The sequence below is a fragment of the Lynx canadensis genome, chromosome A1, assembly GCF_007474595.2.
Source record: "Lynx canadensis isolate LIC74 chromosome A1, mLynCan4.pri.v2, whole genome shotgun sequence".
NCBI lineage: Eukaryota > Metazoa > Chordata > Mammalia > Carnivora > Felidae > Lynx > Lynx canadensis.
In genome coordinates this window covers 19053052-19072624 of record NC_044303.2, presented here as the reverse complement: position 1 = coordinate 19072624, position 19573 = coordinate 19053052, and the positions used below count along the sequence as shown (strand labels likewise).

Sequence of the window (19573 nt, the reverse complement as noted above, 5' to 3'; positions counted from 1 at the left end):
AGAGGCTTCAACCAGGAAAGCAAGTTGTTTGACATTAGAAGGGAAATTTGAGTTGCATTACATTACCTAAAGACTTGTGCTTGTCTCTGCAGCACATGTACTAAAATTGGAACCATACAGAGATTAGCATGGCCCCTGGGCAAGGATGACACACATTCGTGGAGCGTTCGCTATTGCCTAAAGACTTATTTTCACCTATTAATTTCTTCAGATATGCGAACTGAGATACAACCTACCTGAATCATTTTGCATGTCAGGTTTTAATACTTGATAGGAATTTTCTGATATGCATCTCAAAGGTACATTTAACTATAGATATCCCGCGTTCACCGTATCTTGATCTTACCCTGACACTTTCTTTATGCTGCTGCTTTCTATGTGGAACATTTGAGACATGTGTTAGCAGGAGCCAGTGAGCCCCGAAGTCACCCCTGATTGTGGTTTATCTGCTCACCTCATTTCCGTGTGCCTTGGTGTTTTTTGTTTGTTTTGTTGTCGTTGTTGTCGTTGTTGTTTCTGTTTTTGGGTTTTTTTGTTTTGTTTTGTTTAAGCTGCCAGCAGAGATACGTGTGTTAAGACCCGAAATCCCAGAACTGCTAGATAATCAGAACCTTAAAACCACGCAGAGAATCAATACCAGAGAATACATTTGCTCTCCCTTGTCTTGTAGCTTTCCAGCCATCCAGTGCATCCCCTCTTCAGCCCCAGGGTCCGGTGAAGTCCAACAACATCGTGACCGTCACTGGGATTTCCCTGTGCTTGTTCATCATCCTCGCCACCGTCCTCATCACGCTGTGGCGGAAGTTCGGCCGCACCCCGAAGTGCCGCACGCCGGCTCGACACAACTCCATCCACTCCCCCAGCTTCCGGAAGAACTCGGACGAGGAGAACATCTGCGAGCTGAGCGAGCAGCGCGGCAGCTTCTCGGACGGGGGCGACGGGCCCGCGGGGGGCCCGGGGGACGCGGGCATCCCCCTGACCTACAGGCGCAGTGTGCCCGCGGCTCCCGAGGACGACGCCTCTGGCAGCGAGAGCGTGCAGTCCAACGCCCAGAAGATCATCCCCCCGCTGTTCAGCTACCGCCTGGCCCAGCAGCAGCTGAAGGAGATGAAGAAGAAGGGCCTGACGGAAACCACCAAGGTGTACCACGTGTCTCAGAGTCCCCTGACAGACACGGCCATCGACGCCGCCGCCGTGCCCCCCTTAGACGTGGAAAGCCCAGACGAAGCCGCGGCAAACAAGTTCAGGATCAAATCCCCGTTTCTGGAGCAGCCGGCGGGCGGAGCCGCGGCCAGGCCCCCCTCCAGGCCCGACCACCCGGCGTGTCAGGCCAGTTGCGCCGTCAGCCCCAGCCAGACGGTGATCCGCAAGTCAGCCACGAGGCACGTGGGCGGCAGAGGGGCGCTGCCGGAGAGGAGCCACCCCAGGGGCTCCCACTTCAGGAGGACCGCTAGTTTTCACGAAGCCAAGCAGGCCCGGCCGTTCCGGGAGAGGAGCATGTCCACCCTGACTCCACGCCAGGCCCCGGCCTACAGTTCTAGGACGCGGACCTGGGACCAGGCGGAAGACAGATTTCGGCCTCACAGTCGAGGCGCCGCCCCGTTTCCCGAGAAACCGGAAGGGGCGGGTGCAACCAGAGGTCCATTGAGCCCTGCCCCTAAGTCCTACACCCTGGGGCAGCCCGTGAGGAAACCAGACCTGGGGGACAGCCAGGCAAGCTTCGTGGTAGGAGGTGAGAGAACAGAGCCTCACAGATCTCGGAGGGGACCGTCCCCCAGTCACAGGAGTGTCTCAAGGAAGCAGCCTTCCCCCACTGCCCCCAAAGACAGCTACCAGAGGGTCAGCCCCCTGAGCCCTTCTCAGGGTAGAAAAGACAAGTGTCAGAGTTTCCCAGCCCACCCTGAGTTTGCCTTCTATGATAATACGTCATTTGGCCTCACTGAGGCTGAGCAGAGGATGCTGGACCTCCCGGGCTATTTTGGGTCAAATGAAGAGGATGAAACCACAAGTACTCTCAGTGTGGAGAAGTTAGTCATCTAGACCCACATCAGCCTGAGACTTCATACAGCTGGGGTCCTTTGCCCAGCTCCTGGTAGCAGCTGCTCACAGAGCTCTATGGACTGTTTTGTATAGCTGTCTGTACATCAGGATTGGGTGGGGAGGGAGTAACTCAAGTGTGTGCATGTGTTTTAATTCATAAGGAAGAAGTTACTTATCTTGAACGTTTCCCTTTGTTATCCTAGTTCTATTGGTTTATTACTAATAACCACAATAATAAAATTTAAACAAGAGTGAAATAGGGTTTGGTCTCTCATGTGGATGTGAAAGGACAAGATGTGACTTGTAAGTATTAAGTGCTTTGAACACTTTGTTGGCAGTGTCGGACATGAAGTAAATTTGGAAGTCTCAACTATAATAAGGGCTGGAACAAAGCTAACTTTGTTTATTAAGTTGTAAATAAGAATTTGACTCCTACAGGGGCAGTACTGAATGAGTTTCATGTTTGGCAGATCAAGTCAATTTTGACTGGTATGTACTAGACTACCTAGAAAATGCTGATGCCACAAGAGATTTCAGAAGAACCTTTCATGCTAGAGTTGGGTGATATCTTAATGTTTTTTATGCAACAAAGAGTCCTGGTGACTTGACACAAATTAGGTGAGTTGATTCTGCTCTGGATAAATAATATAAGAAGCTGATTGTTCAGGTAGTCAAATGAAGACCTATTCATATACTCATTGTTCGGAGCAAAGAGTATACATTTTAGAAAGGAAAGTATTGTCTCCTGAGAGAGTATCATCTAGAACATGGGTAGTGAATGCTGATAAGGATGCTGACTGGCATTAAGGTTCTGACCGTGTGTGCCTGGACCAGACTGGCAGCCAAGACCCCAGAGGGTGTTGTTCTGAAACCAGTGTGTGTATGTTTCTAAAGATGACTTTATCATGTTACTCAGAAAGTATGTGAATTAATCTCAGGTATATGGAAAGCAGGTAGACTAGACTGTTTTTAGTGCTTAAGTTTTTTTTTTTTTTTTTAATTTTTTTTTTCAATGTTTATTTATTTTTGGGACAGAGAGAGACAGAGCATGAACGGGGGAGGGGCAGAGAGAGAGGGAGACACAGAATCGGAAACAGGCTCCAGGCTCTGAGCCATCAGCCCAGAGCCCGACGCGGGGCTCGAACTCACGGACCGCGAGATCGTGACCTGGCTGAAGTCGGACGCTTAACCGACTGCGCCACCCAGGCGCCCCTTAGTGCTTAAGTTTTTTAATTGGAAGAACGAAGTAAAGGAAGTAGAAAAAATAAGTCTTTTAGAAATAAATCTTTTGTTTTCTGGTTCAATCTGCCTACCACCCTTTTCAGGTGAAGAATGGGAGGCTCAGGGAAGGGAATTAACTCTTGCAGGATTAGATGGACAGAGACTCCTATTTTTATTCTAATGGCCATTATGCACGATGCCATCACAGCCTTTGCAACTCTTCTCCGACAGCAGGGACCTCAGGAGAAAGCTGGACCTTTCGGCAAGAAGAGGGAATAGAGAGATGCTTTTACTAGCTTTTCCCAAAGGAAGGAAAACTTTCTACTGCTTGATGTTACGACTGGTCTTGCAGCTTGCTTTGTTTGGAAGCGAGGGCTAAGCAGAAAAACCTAAAGGTTGGGCTCTTTCCCTGGAAGTCTGTCATCAGGTATCATGTGGGCAGTCTTCAATCTGGTGTACTTCCTTTCAGCCCTAGAACCTAATGCCTTATCTGCATACATTTGAGTAGCTGCACTTCTGGTTCACCATGACCTCTTTCGCGGCCACACCCACCTTGCCTTTTACATTGTTTTACTTCTTCCTTGTAGAGTTTATCAGGATATCAGCCTGCTGGTGAAGGTTCAAGGACCACCGGAGAGAATGGAATGAGGTGGGACAAAAAAAAAAAAATCACAAATGCAAATACTGTACTTTTTAAATTTTCTCTTTTATTGTTGCATTACCACTTCATTTGTGCCATTGTCCCAAATTAAAACATACTTCCTTTTGGAAATGCTTTCATAATGACATCTACCTTTCAGGAACAGGAGGAGTAGATTATTCAGTGGTATCTGACAGCTGTTATGTGCTGATGCAAAGAAGAGGAAACCAGGCTTCTTAATCTACATTTTCTTGGTTTACCATATTAGAAAGCTTTGTTCTCTTTCCAGGTTCACAGGCTTGCATGCCAACTTTTGAGGGCAGAGGGCACATGCTCACTTGTTCCTTACTTCACGGTGAATTTCCCTACAGTGTCAGACTAAAACCGAAACAGACAAAAAGAAGGTGAAAATTAGAGAAAAACGCTATGAACAGAAAGATTTGCGTTCCAGTGATGTTCTTTCCCAATATATCATGCATCTAAATTAATGTAACAGTGAAATAATATCAGTGTGTAACCTGTTCACCATCTACCTAGCACAGTTTTCTGTGGCTTTAGTCAAAAGCCAACTTTACCATTCAAAGTTAAGCTAATTTGGCCCTTGTCTCGGAGAAAGAGAAAAGTAGATATTTGTCTTTGGCGGGTAAGTGATAAACTTCATCAGAAATAATCTCCTATAGAAGAATATGTTCCAAGTGAAAGAATAAGATAAAACCTCAGAAAAAGACCTTAATGAAATGGGTATAAGTAGTTACGTGATAAAGAGTTCAAAGTAATAGTCATAAAGGTGCTAACTGAAAATGGAACAAAAATGGAGCGAACTTAAGTAGATAGAACTTAAGTAGATAGAAACAGTGAGAACTTAAGTAGATAGAAAACATAAGAAAATACCAACCAGACTTCTGGGCAGATGGTGTAGAAGGAGGAGTATGAGGATTCTGAGTTTACCTCATCCCACAGGCACACCTAGGTAACAGCCCCATCAGTGCAACTAACCCTGAAAACAACCCAAAGTCTGGCAGAACAGACTTTCCACAGTTAATCATAGGGAGGAGACCACACTGAAAAGAGTGGGAGAGGTGGAGATGTGGTCAAGAACCACACTCCCAGTGAGACTTACCACAAATGGGAGGAAGAAGAGAGAGGAGCAGACCCCACAACAGGCACCACAGGCACAGCAGACCTGCACTGGGAAGATGAATCCCCATAACATTTGGCTTTGAAAACCAGCTGGGCTTAACTTACTGACCTTTTAAACTGTGGAGCTTAATTCCAAGTTCTTCAAAAACCAGCAGGCTTAGCTCTTCGAGAGCAAGAGGACAATCAGAAACTGAGTCCCTACCCTTGAAGAAACAGAATGACAATCCCACCAAGATAAGCATAGAAGCAGCCGTTCAAAAGTGTCTGGGATTTTTCTGAAGGAGATTTATTTACTAATCTCAGAGTGTGTGCTGGAGAGCAGGGATCTTTAGGCAACTTCTCCAAGAACAAATATCTAGTAGAGAACCATTTCTCTCCTCTGCCCTCCCAGCGTAGATACCTGGACACCTGCGGATTCCAGCATGGACACTCCACCTACCTTGCTAACACCACGTGCCCCATCCCCACCTTCTCCTGAGGATCCCTCTAACCTGCCCCACTCAGCAGAGGTTCCTCCAAAGTTCCTCCTGCCTCCTCTCATCCTGCAAGCAGCTCTGGCAGGAATTGGTGCCACTCTAAAGTGGCTCCTGCCTTGGGGAGAGGGAAAGATAAACACACACACCACTACACTTGCAGTGCCAGCAGCCAAACGCTATAACTGGCAGTGCAGAGAGAGTGCCCTGCCAATCAGTGTGTCTGTAGCCCCAGCAGGTGGACTGGGGACAGGCGTCTGATCTGACTGCTGGCCCCACCCACCAGCAAAAACCTCTCAAGGTGCAGTACACAGGGAAAGCCCTGCAGTTTGGGAGGCTGCAGCCCTGGTAGATTGGGGACAGGCATCTGGTCTAACTGCTGGCCCCATCCACCAACAAAATCCTCTTGGGGAAGAGACAGAACACCCCACAGGTTGGCGCTACCGTAACCCCAAAAGACAGACAGCGGACAGGCATCCGGTTTGACTGCAGGCCCCATCACCAATGAAAGCTTCTCAGGGGACAAGGTGGGGAGAATGCCCTGCAGTTTGGAGTGACAGCAGGGACAGCAAATGGGCTGAAGGCAGGCATCTGGTGTGGCTACTGACACCGCCTAACTAGAAGCCCATAGCAACTCCAAACTGGCTCCTTAACAGTACAGGGTCCAAACCCTGCCTACAACAAAATGGGCCATTGCAGATGACTAGACTGAAGGTAAACCAGGCTCAGCCACGAAAGTAAGGTGCACACAACCCATACGGGAAACCAGAAGTGCCTGGTTCTGGTAAACGGGACATTGCACTACAGGGCACCACAGGACTTCTCTTTCATAAAGTTACTACTTTGAAGATAAAGAGACATAGCTGACTTTTCTAATACATAGACACAATGAGTTAGACAAAATGAGACTGAGAACTGTGTCCCAAATGAAAGACTAGGACAAAACCACAACAAAAGAGCTAAATGAAAGACAAGCAATATTCCTGATACAGAATTCAAAATAATGGCCATAAATATACTTACTGGACTTGAGAAAAGAGTGGAGGACCTCAGGGGGACCTTCAAGAAAGAGATATAAAATATTAAAAAGAACCAATCAGAGATGAAGAAATGAATAACTGACATGAAAAATACACTAAGGGAATCAATCGCAGATTACAGAAGGCAGAAGAATGGATCAGTGAGCTGAAAGAGTAATAGAAAACAACCAAACTGAACAGCAACAGGTAAAAAGAATAATAAAAAAAGAATAGGTTACGGGAATTCTGTGACATCATCATGCAAAATAACATTTGCATTACAGGAATCCCAGAAGGACAAGAGAGAGAAAAGGGGGCAGAAAACTTACTTGAAAAAATAATAGCTGAAAACTTCCTGAAACTGGAGATGGAAACAGACATCCAGATCCAGAAAGCACAAAAGGCCCCAACAAAATCAACCCAAGAAGGTCCATACCAAGACACATAGTAACTAAAATTACAAAATGTAGTCATAAAGGCAAAAATTTAAAAGCAGCAAAAGAAAACAGTTATGTACAAGGGAAACCCCATAAGGCTTTCAGCTGATTTTTCAGAAGAAACTCTTCAGGCAGAAGGGAGTAGAATGATATATTCTAAGTGCTGAAATTACTAAGCCTGCAATTGAGAATATTCTACTCACCAAGGCTGTCATTCAAAAAAGGAGACATCAAGAGTCTCCCAGACAAACAAAAGTGAACCAGACTTACAAGAAACATTAAGAGAGTTCTTTAAGTAAAAATAAAAGGCCATTATCAAGAATAAGAGAATTATGAAAGGAAAAAAATTCCACAGGCAAATACAAACATAATAAAAGTAGTAGATTGACACTTATAAAGCCAGTACAGAGGTTAAAGCACAAAAGCAGTAAAGTCAATTAAATCTATAAAAATTAGTCAAGGATTTCACAAAATAAAAGGATATAAAGTATGACATCATATACATAAAATGGTGGGAGTTGAAAAAAGAGTAGTGTTTCTAGAAAGGGTTCAAATTTAAGTGACCATCAACTTAATATGTAGACTGCTGTATACATAAAATGTTATACATGAACATACTGGTAACCACAAATCAAAAACCTGTAATAGATATGCAAAAAATAAGGAAAAAAGAATCTAAGCATACCGTTAGATAGGCCACCAAACCACAGGGGAAGAGAGAAAGAGAAGAAATGAACAGAGAAAAACTATAAAAACAACCATGAATCCAATAACAAAATAGCAGTAAGTACATCCCTATCATTAATTACTTTGGATGTAAATGAATTAAACACTTGATTCAAAATATATAGAATGATGGAATGGAAAAAAAGCAAGACCAATCTCTATGCTGCCTACAAGAGACTACTGCCAGGCCTAAATACACACCAAAAGTGAAGAGAGAAAAAAACATTTACCATGCAAATGGAAGTGAAAAGGTTAACAGGGGTAGCAATACTCATATTGGAGAAAATAGACTTTTTTTTAAAAGACTATAATAAGACAATGGATGCTACATAGTGATAAAGAGAACAATCCAACAAGAAGATATAACAATTGTAAATATTTATGAACCCAACCTGGAAACAACCTAAATACATAAAGCAGCTATTAACAGATATAAGGGAAGAAATTGACACCAATACAATAATAGTAGGGGACTTTAGCACCCACTTACATCAATAGATAGATCATCTGGATAGAGAATCAACAACAAAATAGTGGCTTTGAATAACACATTAGACCAGATGGACCTAAGAGATATCTTCAGAACATTCCATCAAAAAACAGCAGAATACATAATCTTCTCAAGGGCACATGAAAAATTCTCCAGAATAGTTCATATGTTAGGCCACAAAACAAGACTCAATAAATTTAAAAAATTTGAATCATATCATGTGTCTTTTCTGACCACAATGGTTTGAAACTAGTTATCAATCACAAGAAAAGATCTGGAAACACACAAATACATGGAGGTTAAATAACATGCTACTAGAAAATGAATGGATCAGCCAAGAAATCAAAGAGGAAATTTTAAAAAATGGAGACAAATGAAAATGTGAACACAAGGGTCCAACATCTTTGGGATGCAGCAAAACTGTTGTAAGAGGAAAGATTATACCAACAAGGGCCTACTTCAAGATGCAAGAAAAATTGCAAATAAACAACCTAACCTCATATCTAAAGGCGCTAGAAAAGAAAAACAAAGGCCAAAGCCAGAAGAAGGAAGGAAATAACAAAGAGCAAAAATAAATGAAATAGAGACTAACAACCAAAACAAAATAAAACAGAAATGAACAAACAAAAACAATAGAACAGATCAATGAGACCAGCAGCTGCTTCTTGGAAAAGATCAATAGAATTCATAAACCTTTAGGCAAACACATCAAAAAAAGAAGAGTGAGAAATAAATAAAATCAGAAATGAAGGAGGAGAAATAACAGATACCACAGAAATACAAAGGTTTTTAAAGAATATTATGAAAAATTATATGCCAACAAGTTGGACAACCTAGAAAAATGGATAAACACCTGGAAACAACCTCCCAAAACCGAATTAGGAAAAAATGGGAAATTTGAACAGATTGATTACTAGCAGCAAAATTCAATCAGTAATGAAAAAAATTCCAAAAATACAGAAGTCTAGGACCCGAAGGATTCACAGGTGAATTCTCCCAAACATTTAAAGAAGAGTTAATCCCTATTCTTCTCAATCTATTCCAAAAAAAAAAAAAAAATAGAAAAAAGGAAGCATCCAAATTCATTCTACAAGACCACCATTACCCTGATACCAAAACTAGATAAAGACACTGCATAAAAGAGAACTATAGCCAATAGCTCTGATAAACTCAGATGCAAAAAGCCTCAACAAAATATTCGTAAGTCAAATCCAATAATACATTAAAAAATTCACTAACGATGATCAAGTGGGATTTATTCCAGGGATGCAAGGATAGTTCAATATTCATAAATCCATCAGTATGGTATATCACCTTAATAAGAGAAAGGATAAAAACTATATGACCATCTCAATAGATGCAGAAAAAACATTTGACAAAGTAAAACATTCATTCATGATAAAAACTCTCAACAAAGTAGGTTTAGAGGGAACATACCTCATATAATGGCCATATATGATCATAATGGCCATATATGATCCATTTATGGATAAATCCACAACTAACTTCTTACTCATTGGTGAAAAAATGAGAGGTTTTCCTCTAAGATCAGGAACAAAACAAAGATGTCTACTCTGACACATTTATACAAAATAATATTGAAAGTCCTAGCCACAGCACTCAGGCAAGAAAAAGAAATACAAGACATCTTGTATTTCTTTTCTTCTTTTTATTAATAATTGATTGTCAATTTAGCTAACATACAGTGTATACAGCATAGTCTTGGTTTGGGAGTGGATTCCCATGATTCATCACTTACATACAACACCCAGTGCTCATCCCAACAAGTACCCTCCTCAATGTCCATCACCCATTTTCTCCACCCTCCCATCCCCCCACCTCCATCAACCCTCAGTTTGTTCTCTGTATTTAAGGGTCTCTTATGGTTTGCCTCCCTCTCTGTTTATAACATTTTTCCTTCCCTTTCCCTATGGTATTCTGTTAAGTTTTTCAAATTCCGCATATGAATGAAAACATATGGTATCTGTCTTTTTTTCTGACTGATTTATTTCACTTAGCATAATACCCTCCAGTTCCATCCACGTTGTTGCAAATGGTAAGATTTCATTCGTTTTCATCACTGAGCAGTATACTATTGTGTGTGTGTGTGTGTGTATACAAGGTACACACACACACACACACACACACACACACTATATCTTCTTTATCCATTCATCAGTTGATGGGCATTTGGGCTTTTTCCATAATTTGGATATTGTTGATAACACTGCTATAAACATTGTGGTACGTGTGCCCCTATGATTCAGTACTCCTATATCCTTTGGATAAATTCCTAGTAGTGAAATTGCTGGGTCATAAGGTAGTTCAATTTTTAATTTTTTGAGGAACCTCCATACTGTTTTCCAGAGTGGCTGCACTTGTTTGCATTCCCACCAACAGTGCAAGAGGGTTCCCCTTTGTCCACATCCTTGCCAACATCTGTTGTTTCCTGAGTTGTTCATTTTAGCCATTCTGACTGGTGTCAGGTGATATCTCAATGTGGTTTCAATTTGTATTTCCCTGATGGTGAATGATGTTGAGCATCTTTTCAGGTGTCTGTTGGCCATCTAGATGTCTTCTTTGGAAAAGTGTCTAATCATGCCTTCTGCCTATTTATTCACTGGATTATTTGTTTTTCAGGTGTTCGGTTTGGTAAATTCTTTATATTTTGGATACTAACACTTTATCCAATATGTCATTTACAAATATCTTTTCCCATTCTGTTGGTTGCCTTTTAGTTTTGTTGATTATTCCCTTTGCTGTGCAGAATCTTTTTATCTTGATGAGGTCCCAATAGTTCACTTTTGCCTTTATTTCCCTTCCTTTTAGAGACATGTCAAGTAAGAAGTTGCTGCAGAAGGGGTGCCGGGGTGGCTCAGTTGGTTAAGTGTCCAACTTCGGCTCAGCTCATGATCTCATGGTTCATGAGTTCTAGCCCCACGTTGGGCTCTGTGCTGACAGCTCAGAGCCTGGAGCTTGTTTCAGATTCCGTGTCTTCCTCTGTCTCTGTCTCTGTCTCTCTTTGCCCCTTCCCAGGTTGTGCTCTTTCTTTCAAAAATAAATAAATTTTTAAAATTTATTATTTTATATTAAATAAAAATTTTATATTTTTATTATATAATAAATATATTTATATTTATTATACATTTATATATATAATAAACAATTATATAATAAAATATAATTTTATATTTTATATTAAATAAAAATAAATTTTTAAAAAAATTTAAAAAAAAAAGAAGTTGCTGAGGCTGAGGTCAAAGAGGTTTTCTCCTCTAGGATTTTGATGGTTTCCTGTCTCACATTCAGGTCTTTTATCCATTTTGAATTTATTTTTGTGTTTGGTGTAAGAAAGTGGTCCAGTTTGATTCTTCTGCATGTTGCTGTTCAGTTCTCCAAGAACCATTTGCTAAAAAGACTTTTTTTTCCCCCATTGGATACTGTTTCCTGCTTTGTCAAAGATCAGTTGGACATGTATTTGTGGGTCCATTTCTGGGTTCTCTATTCTATTCCATTGGTCTATGTGTCTGTTTTTGTGCCAGTACCATACTGTCTTGATGATTACAGTTTTGTAATACAGCTTGAAGTCTGGGATTATGATGCCTCCAGCTGTGGTTTTCTTTTTCAACATTACTTTGGCTATTTGGGTTTTTTTGTGGTTCAATACAAATTTTAGGATTGTTTGTTCTAGCTCTGTGAAGAGTATATCGGTGCTATTTTGATTGGGACTGCATTGAATGTGTAGATTGCTTTGGGTAATAATTGACATTTTAACAATATTTGTTCTTCCAATCCATGAGCATGGAATGTTTTACCATTTCTTTGTGTCTTCTTCAATTTCTTTCATCAGCTTTCTATAGTTTTCAGTGTACAGATCTTTCACCTCTTTGATTAGGTTTATTCCTAGGTATTTTATGGTTCTTGGTGGAACTATAAATGGGATCTATTCCTTTATTTCTTTTTCTGTTGCTTCATTATTGGTGTATAGAAATGCAACCGATTTCTGTACATTGATTTTATATCCTGCAACTTTGCTGAATTCATGTATCAGTTCTAGCAGTCTTTTGGTGGAGTCTTTTGGGTTTTCCATCTACAGTATAATGTCATCCATGAAAAGTGAAAGTTTGACTACTTCTTTGCCAATTTGGATGCCTTTTGTTTTATTGTCTGATTGCTGAGGCTAGGACTTCCAATACTATATTAAACAACAGTGGAGAAAGTAGACATCCCTGTCATGTTCCTGATCTCAGAGGGAAAACTCAGTTTTTTCCCATTGAGGATGATATTAGTTGTGGGCCTTTCATATATGGCTTTTATGATATTAAAGTATGTTCCTTCTATCCCGACTTTCTTGAGGGTTTTTATTAAGAAACAATGTTGTATTTTGTCAAATGCTTTCTCTGCATCCATTGACAAGATCATATGGTTCTTATCTTTTCTTCTATTAATGTGATGATCACATTGATTGATTTGAAGAAATATTGAACCAGCCCTGCAGCCCAGGAATGAATCTCACTTGATCATGGTGAATAATTATTTTAATATACTGTTGAATTTGATTTGCTAGTATCTTGTTGAGAATTTTTGCATCTATATTCATCAGGGATATTGGCCTGCTTTTTAGTGGGGTCTCTGGTTTGGGAATCAAGGTAATGCTGGCTTCATAGAATTAGTCTGGAAGCTTTCCTTCCATTTCTATTTTTTTTGGAACAGCTTGAGAAGGATAGGTATTAACTCTGCTTTAAATATCTGATAGAATCCTCCTGGGAAGCTATCTGACCCAGGACTCTTATTTGTTGGGAGATTTTTGATAACTGATTCCATTTCTTTGCTGGTTATTGGTCTGTTCAAATTTTATACTTCTTCCCATTTGGGTTGGTAGTGTGTGGGTATATAAGAATTTGTCCATTTCTTCTAGATTGTCCAGTTTGTTGGAGTATAATTTTTCAATGTATTCTCTGATAATTGTTTGTATTTCTGTGGTATTGGTTGTGATCTCTCCTCTTTCATTCATGATTTTGTCTATTTGGGTCCTCTCTCTTTTCTTTTTAAGAAGTCTGGCTAGGGGGTTATTAATTTTGTGTATTCTTTTTTTTTTTTTAATTTTTTTTTCAACGTTTTTTATTTATTTTTGGGACAGAGAGAGACAGAGCATGAACGGGGGAGGGGCAGAGAGAGAGGGAGACACAGAATCGGAAACAGGCTCCAGGCTCTGAGCCATCAGCCCAGAGCCTGACGCGGGGCTCGAACTCACGGACCGCGAGATCGTGACCTGGCTGAAGTCGGACGCCTAACCGACTGCGCCACCCAGGTGCCCCTATTCTTTCAAGAAACCAGCTCTTAGATTCATTGATCGGTTCGCTGTTTTTTGGTCATTCTATATTGTTTATTTCTGTTCTAATTTTTATTATTTCTCATCTTCTGCTGGCTTTGGGCTTTCTTTGCTGCTCTGTTTCTAGTTCCTTTAGGTGTGAGATTAGGTTCTGTTGTTGGGATCTTTCTTGTTTCATGAGATAGGCTGGGATTGCAATGTATTTTCCTCTTAGGACTGCCTTTGCTGCATCCCAAAGGGTTTGGACTGCCATGTTTTCATTTTCATTTGCTTCCATATATTTTTTTATTTCTTCTTTAATTTCCTGGTTGACCCATTTATTCTTTAGTAGAATGTTCTTTAACCTCCATGTATTTAGAGGCTTTCTAAATTTTTTCTTTTGGTTGATTTCAAGTTTTATAACATTGTGATCTGAAAATATGCATGGTATGACCTCAATTCTTTTATATTTTTTGAGGGCTGCTGTGTGACCCCATATGTGATCTATTTTGGAGAAAGTTCGATGTGCACTCGAGAAGAATGTGTATTCTGCTGCTTTGGGATGAAAAGTTTTGAATATACCTGTCAAGTCCATCTGGTCCAGTGTATCATTCAAGGCCATTGTTTCCTTATTGATTTTCTGTGTAGATGATCTTTCCATTGCAATACGTGGAGTATTAAAGTCACTTACAATTACAGTAGAATTATACAGTATAATTATCAATAAGTTTGCTTATGTTTGTGATTAATTGATTTATATATTTGGGTTTCTCACATTTGGGGCATAAATATTTACAATTATTACCTCTTCTTGATGGATCGACCCCTTAATTTTGATATAATGCCCTTCTTCATCTCTTGTTACAGTTTTGGTTTAAAATCTAGTCTGTCTGATATAAGTATGGCTGCTCCAGCTTTCTTTTGACATCTAGTAGCATGATAGATGGTTCTCCATTCCCTCACTTTCAACCTGCAGATGTTTTTAGGTCTAAAATGAGTCTCTTGTAGGCAGCATATGTATGGCTCTTGTTTGGTTTTTTTGTTTTTTTTTTTTTTTAATCCAACCTGATATCCTGTGTCTTTTGATTGGGGCATTTAGTCCATTTACATTCAGAGTTATTATTGAAAGATATGAATTTAGTGTCATTGTGTTATCTGTAGGTTTCATGGTTGTGGTGATGTCTCTGGTACTTTTTAGTTTTTGCTGCTTTCCACTCACAGAGTCCCCTTTAGGATCTCTTGCTGGGTTGGTTTAGTAGTCATGAACTCCTTTAGTTTTTTGTTTGTCTGGGAAAGACTTTATTCTGAATGACAGTCTTGCTGGATAGATTCTTGGCTGCGTATTTTTCCTATTCAGCACATTAAATATTTCCTTCTGGCCTGCCAAGTTTCAGTGGACAGGTCTGCTACCACCCTTCTGTATTTACCCTTGTAGGTTAAGGCCCATTTGTCCTGAGCTGCTTTCAGAATTCTCTCTTTATCTTTGTATTTTGCCAGTTTCACTATGATATGTCTTGGTGTTACCTGTTTTTGTTGATTTTGAAGAGAGTTCTCTGTGCTTCCTGGACTTGGATGTCTGCTTCCTTCCCCAGATCAGGGAAGTTCTCAGCTGTAAATTGTTCAAATAAGCCTTCTGGTCCTTTCTCTCTCTCTTCTTCTTCTGGAACTCCTATGATATGGACATTACTTCATTTTGTTGAATCACATAGGTCTCTAATTCTCCCCTTGTGGTCTAGTAATTTGCTATCCCTCTTTTTCTCAGTTTCATCATTTTCCATAATTTTATCTTCTATTTCACCTATTCTCACCTCTGCTTCTTCCATCCTTGCTGTCACTGCATCTAGCTTATTGTGCATTTGCATCTCAATTACAGCATTTCTTAATTTGTCGTGACTATTTCTTAGGTCCTTGATCTATGCAGCAATAGATTCGCTGCTGTATTCTATGCTTTTTTCAAGCCCAGCTATTAGTCTTATGACTATTATTCTAAATTCATGATCAGATATATTGTTTATATCTGTTTTTGAGCAATTTGCTGGCTGTTATTTCTTCCTAGAATTTCTTTTGAGCAGAATTCTTCCTTTTGAACACTTTGGCTAGTTTTCTGTCTTTTATGTATTTTAATAGCTTGTTATGTGTCCTGACCCTGAGAGTACTACTATATTAAAAGGGGATCATACACTGTCCAGGACCTGGCAATTCAAGAAGTGTTTTTGGAGTGTGTTGGTACACTCTGTTGTGTCTTTGGTTGCTTTATCTCACTGGTTGTAGTGTTGGATTGGACCAGGTGTGTTTTGATTTGTTCGTTGAAGTAACCCTGGGAAAAAAGGGGTGAGGGGAGGGAAGAAGTCTTATCCTATACAAAGACAGAAATGACAGGGGCAGGAAAAAATGAGACCAGGCAGAGAATCAAAGAAACTATAAGGCTTAATCCAGAGAGAGGGAGAGAAAGGAAAATAAAGGAGATACAGGAAAGGTATAAAAAGAATAGAGTAAAAATGCTTGATTAAACAAAGAAACATCCAGAACAGGGAAAGAAAGACAAGAAGAAACAAACAAACAAAAAACCCCAGACTAACATGCAAAACTGCAGGACAGTTGTCTCTTGGTGCTTGGGACCCGTGGCTGTGCTGTTCTGGAGGAGAGGCCGGCTGGTTCAGTCAGTGTCGATCTCACTCTCATACATAAGCATTTACAAGGCATGGGAGGGGCTGGGTTTGGTGTAAGCAGTCCTGCCTCCACTGGGGACCTCTGTCCTGTTCCCTGAAGTCCCACCGTGCTGGTGATGGGGAGAACAATGGTGACACCCCAATCTCTCCTCTCCCCACCCGGTGTCTCGAATCATGCAGTCCAGGCAGCCCTCACTGAGTAACACTGGCCGGCTGACTTGTCCTGTTCCAGTCTCCCACACCTCCTAGGTGCTCAGCTGGGATTTAAAACCCGATGTCTTAAAGAATCCTGTTCCCTATGGACCCGATTCTGGAATAGTGCCACTCTGCCCAGGTGACAAAGGGCCTCTGGCTGGCGCCTGCAAGTCTTTTGTCCTTGGAGGGGCAATATATCCTCTTCCCACAGTATTCAAGGGAGGGGACTGCTGTTTCCCAGTGCACCGCAGGAAATTGATTCTGAGCCCCGGGCTGGCTCCCCTTCCGCCAGGGGCATGCACACGGCCAGCTGCTCTGGTGGGAGAAAGTTGTGCAACCCTGAAAACTCTGATCTTCACTCCTAAGGCTATTTGCAAAGTAGGAACTGGCTCTGTCCATATTTTTTTCCCCCAATCCATAGTCTAGAGAGGTTTTTCTCTCGTCCAACTACAATCCCACACTTCCACAGCCTCTCTTTTCCCTTTGCTTCTCCACCAAAAAAGATCCCCCTCCAGTGCCTATGCCACCCGTTTTATTTCTCCCAATTTGCAAACACACACACCTCTGTCCCGCCAAATTTTTTCCATCGGTGGATATTTTTCTGTCACCCTGTATCTGGGATTCCTGGTATTCCAAGTGTTCTGACCTCAATACTGCTGCATTTGAGGGAGGAGGGAACTTCTGATCCCCCTACTTCTCTGCCACCTTGACTCACCCTTGGCATCCAAATTTTCAAGGCAGAAGTAAAACTTTCAAGGCCATAATATTATATATATAAATCCCCTAGGACCCCTCCAAAAAATTACTAGAACTGGGGAGGCCTGGCTGGCTCATTTGATAGAGCATGCAAACTCTTAATCTCAGGGTTGTGAGTTCAAACCCCATGCTGGGAATGAAGCCTACTTAAAAAAATTACTAGAACTGATAAATAAATTCAGCAATGTTGCAGGCTACAAAGTTAATATACAGAAATCTGTCTTACTTCTGCACAATAATAAAAACTAATAAATAAAAACATTTTAATAAAAACATTTATTTTTAATAAATAATTTTTAATAGTTAAATATTTTAATATGTATTTTAATAAAAATATTTATTTTGTTTAATAAAAATACATAAAAATGATGAAGTATCAGAGAAATTAAGAAAATAGTCCCATTTACAATTGTACCAAAAATAAAAACTACAAAAGACTAAACTTATCCAAAGAGGTGAAAGACTTCTACTCAAAGACTATAAAACACTGATCAGAAATTGAAGATCACACAGATGGGAAGATATAACATGCTCATGAATTGGAAGAACTAATCTTGTGAAAAAGTCCATAGTATCCCAAACAATCAACAGATTAAATGCAATACCCAACAGCAGTTTTCACAGAACTAGAACAGATATTCCTAAAATTTGTATGGAACCACAAAAGACTTCAAACAGCCAAAGCAATCTGGAGAAAGAAGAATAAAGCTGGAGTTATCACTATCCCAGAATTTGAGACATACCTCAAAGTCGCACTAATCAAAATTGTATGGTATAGGAACAAAAATGAACACATAGATCAGTGGAACAAAACAAAGAGTTCAGGAATAAACCTATACTTGTATGGTCAATTAGTCTACAATAAAGGAGGCATGAATATCCAATGGGAAAAAGATAGTCTTTTCAACAAATGCTGGGAAAAATGGACAGCTACATGCAAAAGAATGGTACTAGACCACTTTCTTACCTTACACACAAATAAAATCACAATGGACTGAAGACCTAATGTGAGACCTGAAACCATAAAATTCCTAGATGAAAACACAGGCAGTAATTTCTTTGACGTTGGTTGGAGAAACATTTTACTAGATACATCTCTGGCAAGGGAAACAAAAGCAAAATTAAACTCTTGGGAGTACACCGAAACATTTTGCACAGTGAAGGAAACCATCAACAAAACAAAAAGGCAACCTACTAAATTAGAGAAGATATCTGCAAATGACATATCTGATAGGGGGTTAATATTCCAAATATATAAAGAACTTCTACAAATCAACACTAACCCTTCTCCACCCATAATAATCCAATGAAAAATGGGAAGAGGACCTGAATAGACATTTTCCCAAAGAATACATACAGATGGCCAACAGACACACAAAAAGATACTCTTCATCACTAATTGTGAGGGAAATGTAATGAAAGCAATGAGATATTACTTTACACTTGTCAGAATGTCTAAAATCAAGAAGACAAGAAATAACAAGTGTTGGTGAGGATGTGGAGGGAAAAAAAAAACCTTCATGCACTGCTAGTCATAATGCAAATTGGTGAAGCCACTGTGGAAAACAGTCTGGAGGTCTCTCAAAAAATTAAAAATAGTTTTACCATATGATCCAGTAATTCCACAACTGGGTACTTACCCAAAGAAAACACAAACACTAATTTTAAAAGATATCTGCACCCCTATGTTTATTGTAGCATTATTTACAATACTGAAATATGGAAACAACCCACGTATCCATTAAAGATGAATGGCTAAAGAATAGGTGGCATATATATACAATGGAATATTATTCAGCTATTTAAAAAATGAAATCTTGTCATTTGCAGCTATATGGATGGACCTGGAGATTATAATGCTAAGTGAATTGAGTCAGTCAGAGAAAAACAAATAACCATATGATTTCACTCATATGTGGAATTTAAGAAAAAATAAATGAGCAAAGAGAAAAAGAGACAAACAGAAAAGCATATTATTAAATACAGAGAGCAAACTGATGGTTGCCAGAGAGAGGTGGGTGGGGAAACTGGTGAAATAATAAAGGGCATTAAAGTACACTTATCCTGATGAGCATTGAGCAATGTACAGAATTGTTGAATCATCAAATTGAATGTACACCTGAAAGTACTATAACACTGTAAGTTAATTATACTTGATTTTTTTTAAGTGAAGATACTAGACAATTCATAGAGCTAAAAAGTACAATAACTGAACTGAAAAATGCACTAGAGGGGTTTAACAGCAGACTAATGAAGTAGAACAAATCAGTGACTGGAAGATAGGTCAGTGGAACATCCAAAAAAGAGCAACAAAAAGAAAAAGGAAATTTAAAATGTGAATATAACTTAAGGGAAATGTGAGACAACATCAAGCAGAATAGCATTTGCAATATAGGATCTTAGAGGGAGAAGGGAGGAAGAAAGGAGCAGAAAATTTACTTGAAGAAATAGTGGTT

The 19573-nt window shown here is 40.0% G+C and overlaps 1 protein-coding gene and 1 non-coding gene across 3 annotated transcripts in view; both read left to right on the top strand.

Moving 5' to 3' along the window:
* The window catches only part of THSD1 (thrombospondin type 1 domain containing 1), a 28535-nt gene extending 26238 nt beyond the window's left edge, over positions 1 to 2297 (top strand). For both annotated transcript variants that reach the window (XM_030309659.1, XM_030309667.1), the window contains one exon: positions 671 to 2297. In XM_030309659.1, the coding sequence (XP_030165519.1) occupies positions 671 to 2040 (1370 nt within the window). In that variant the 3' untranslated portion in view covers positions 2041 to 2297. The remainder of the gene's footprint in view (positions 1 to 670) is intronic.
* LOC115526465 lies at positions 77 to 178 on the top strand. Its single transcript, XR_003972607.1, has one exon. It is a non-coding gene; the product is annotated as a U6 spliceosomal RNA (small nuclear RNA).
* Positions 2298 to 19573: the final 17276 nt, after the last annotated feature.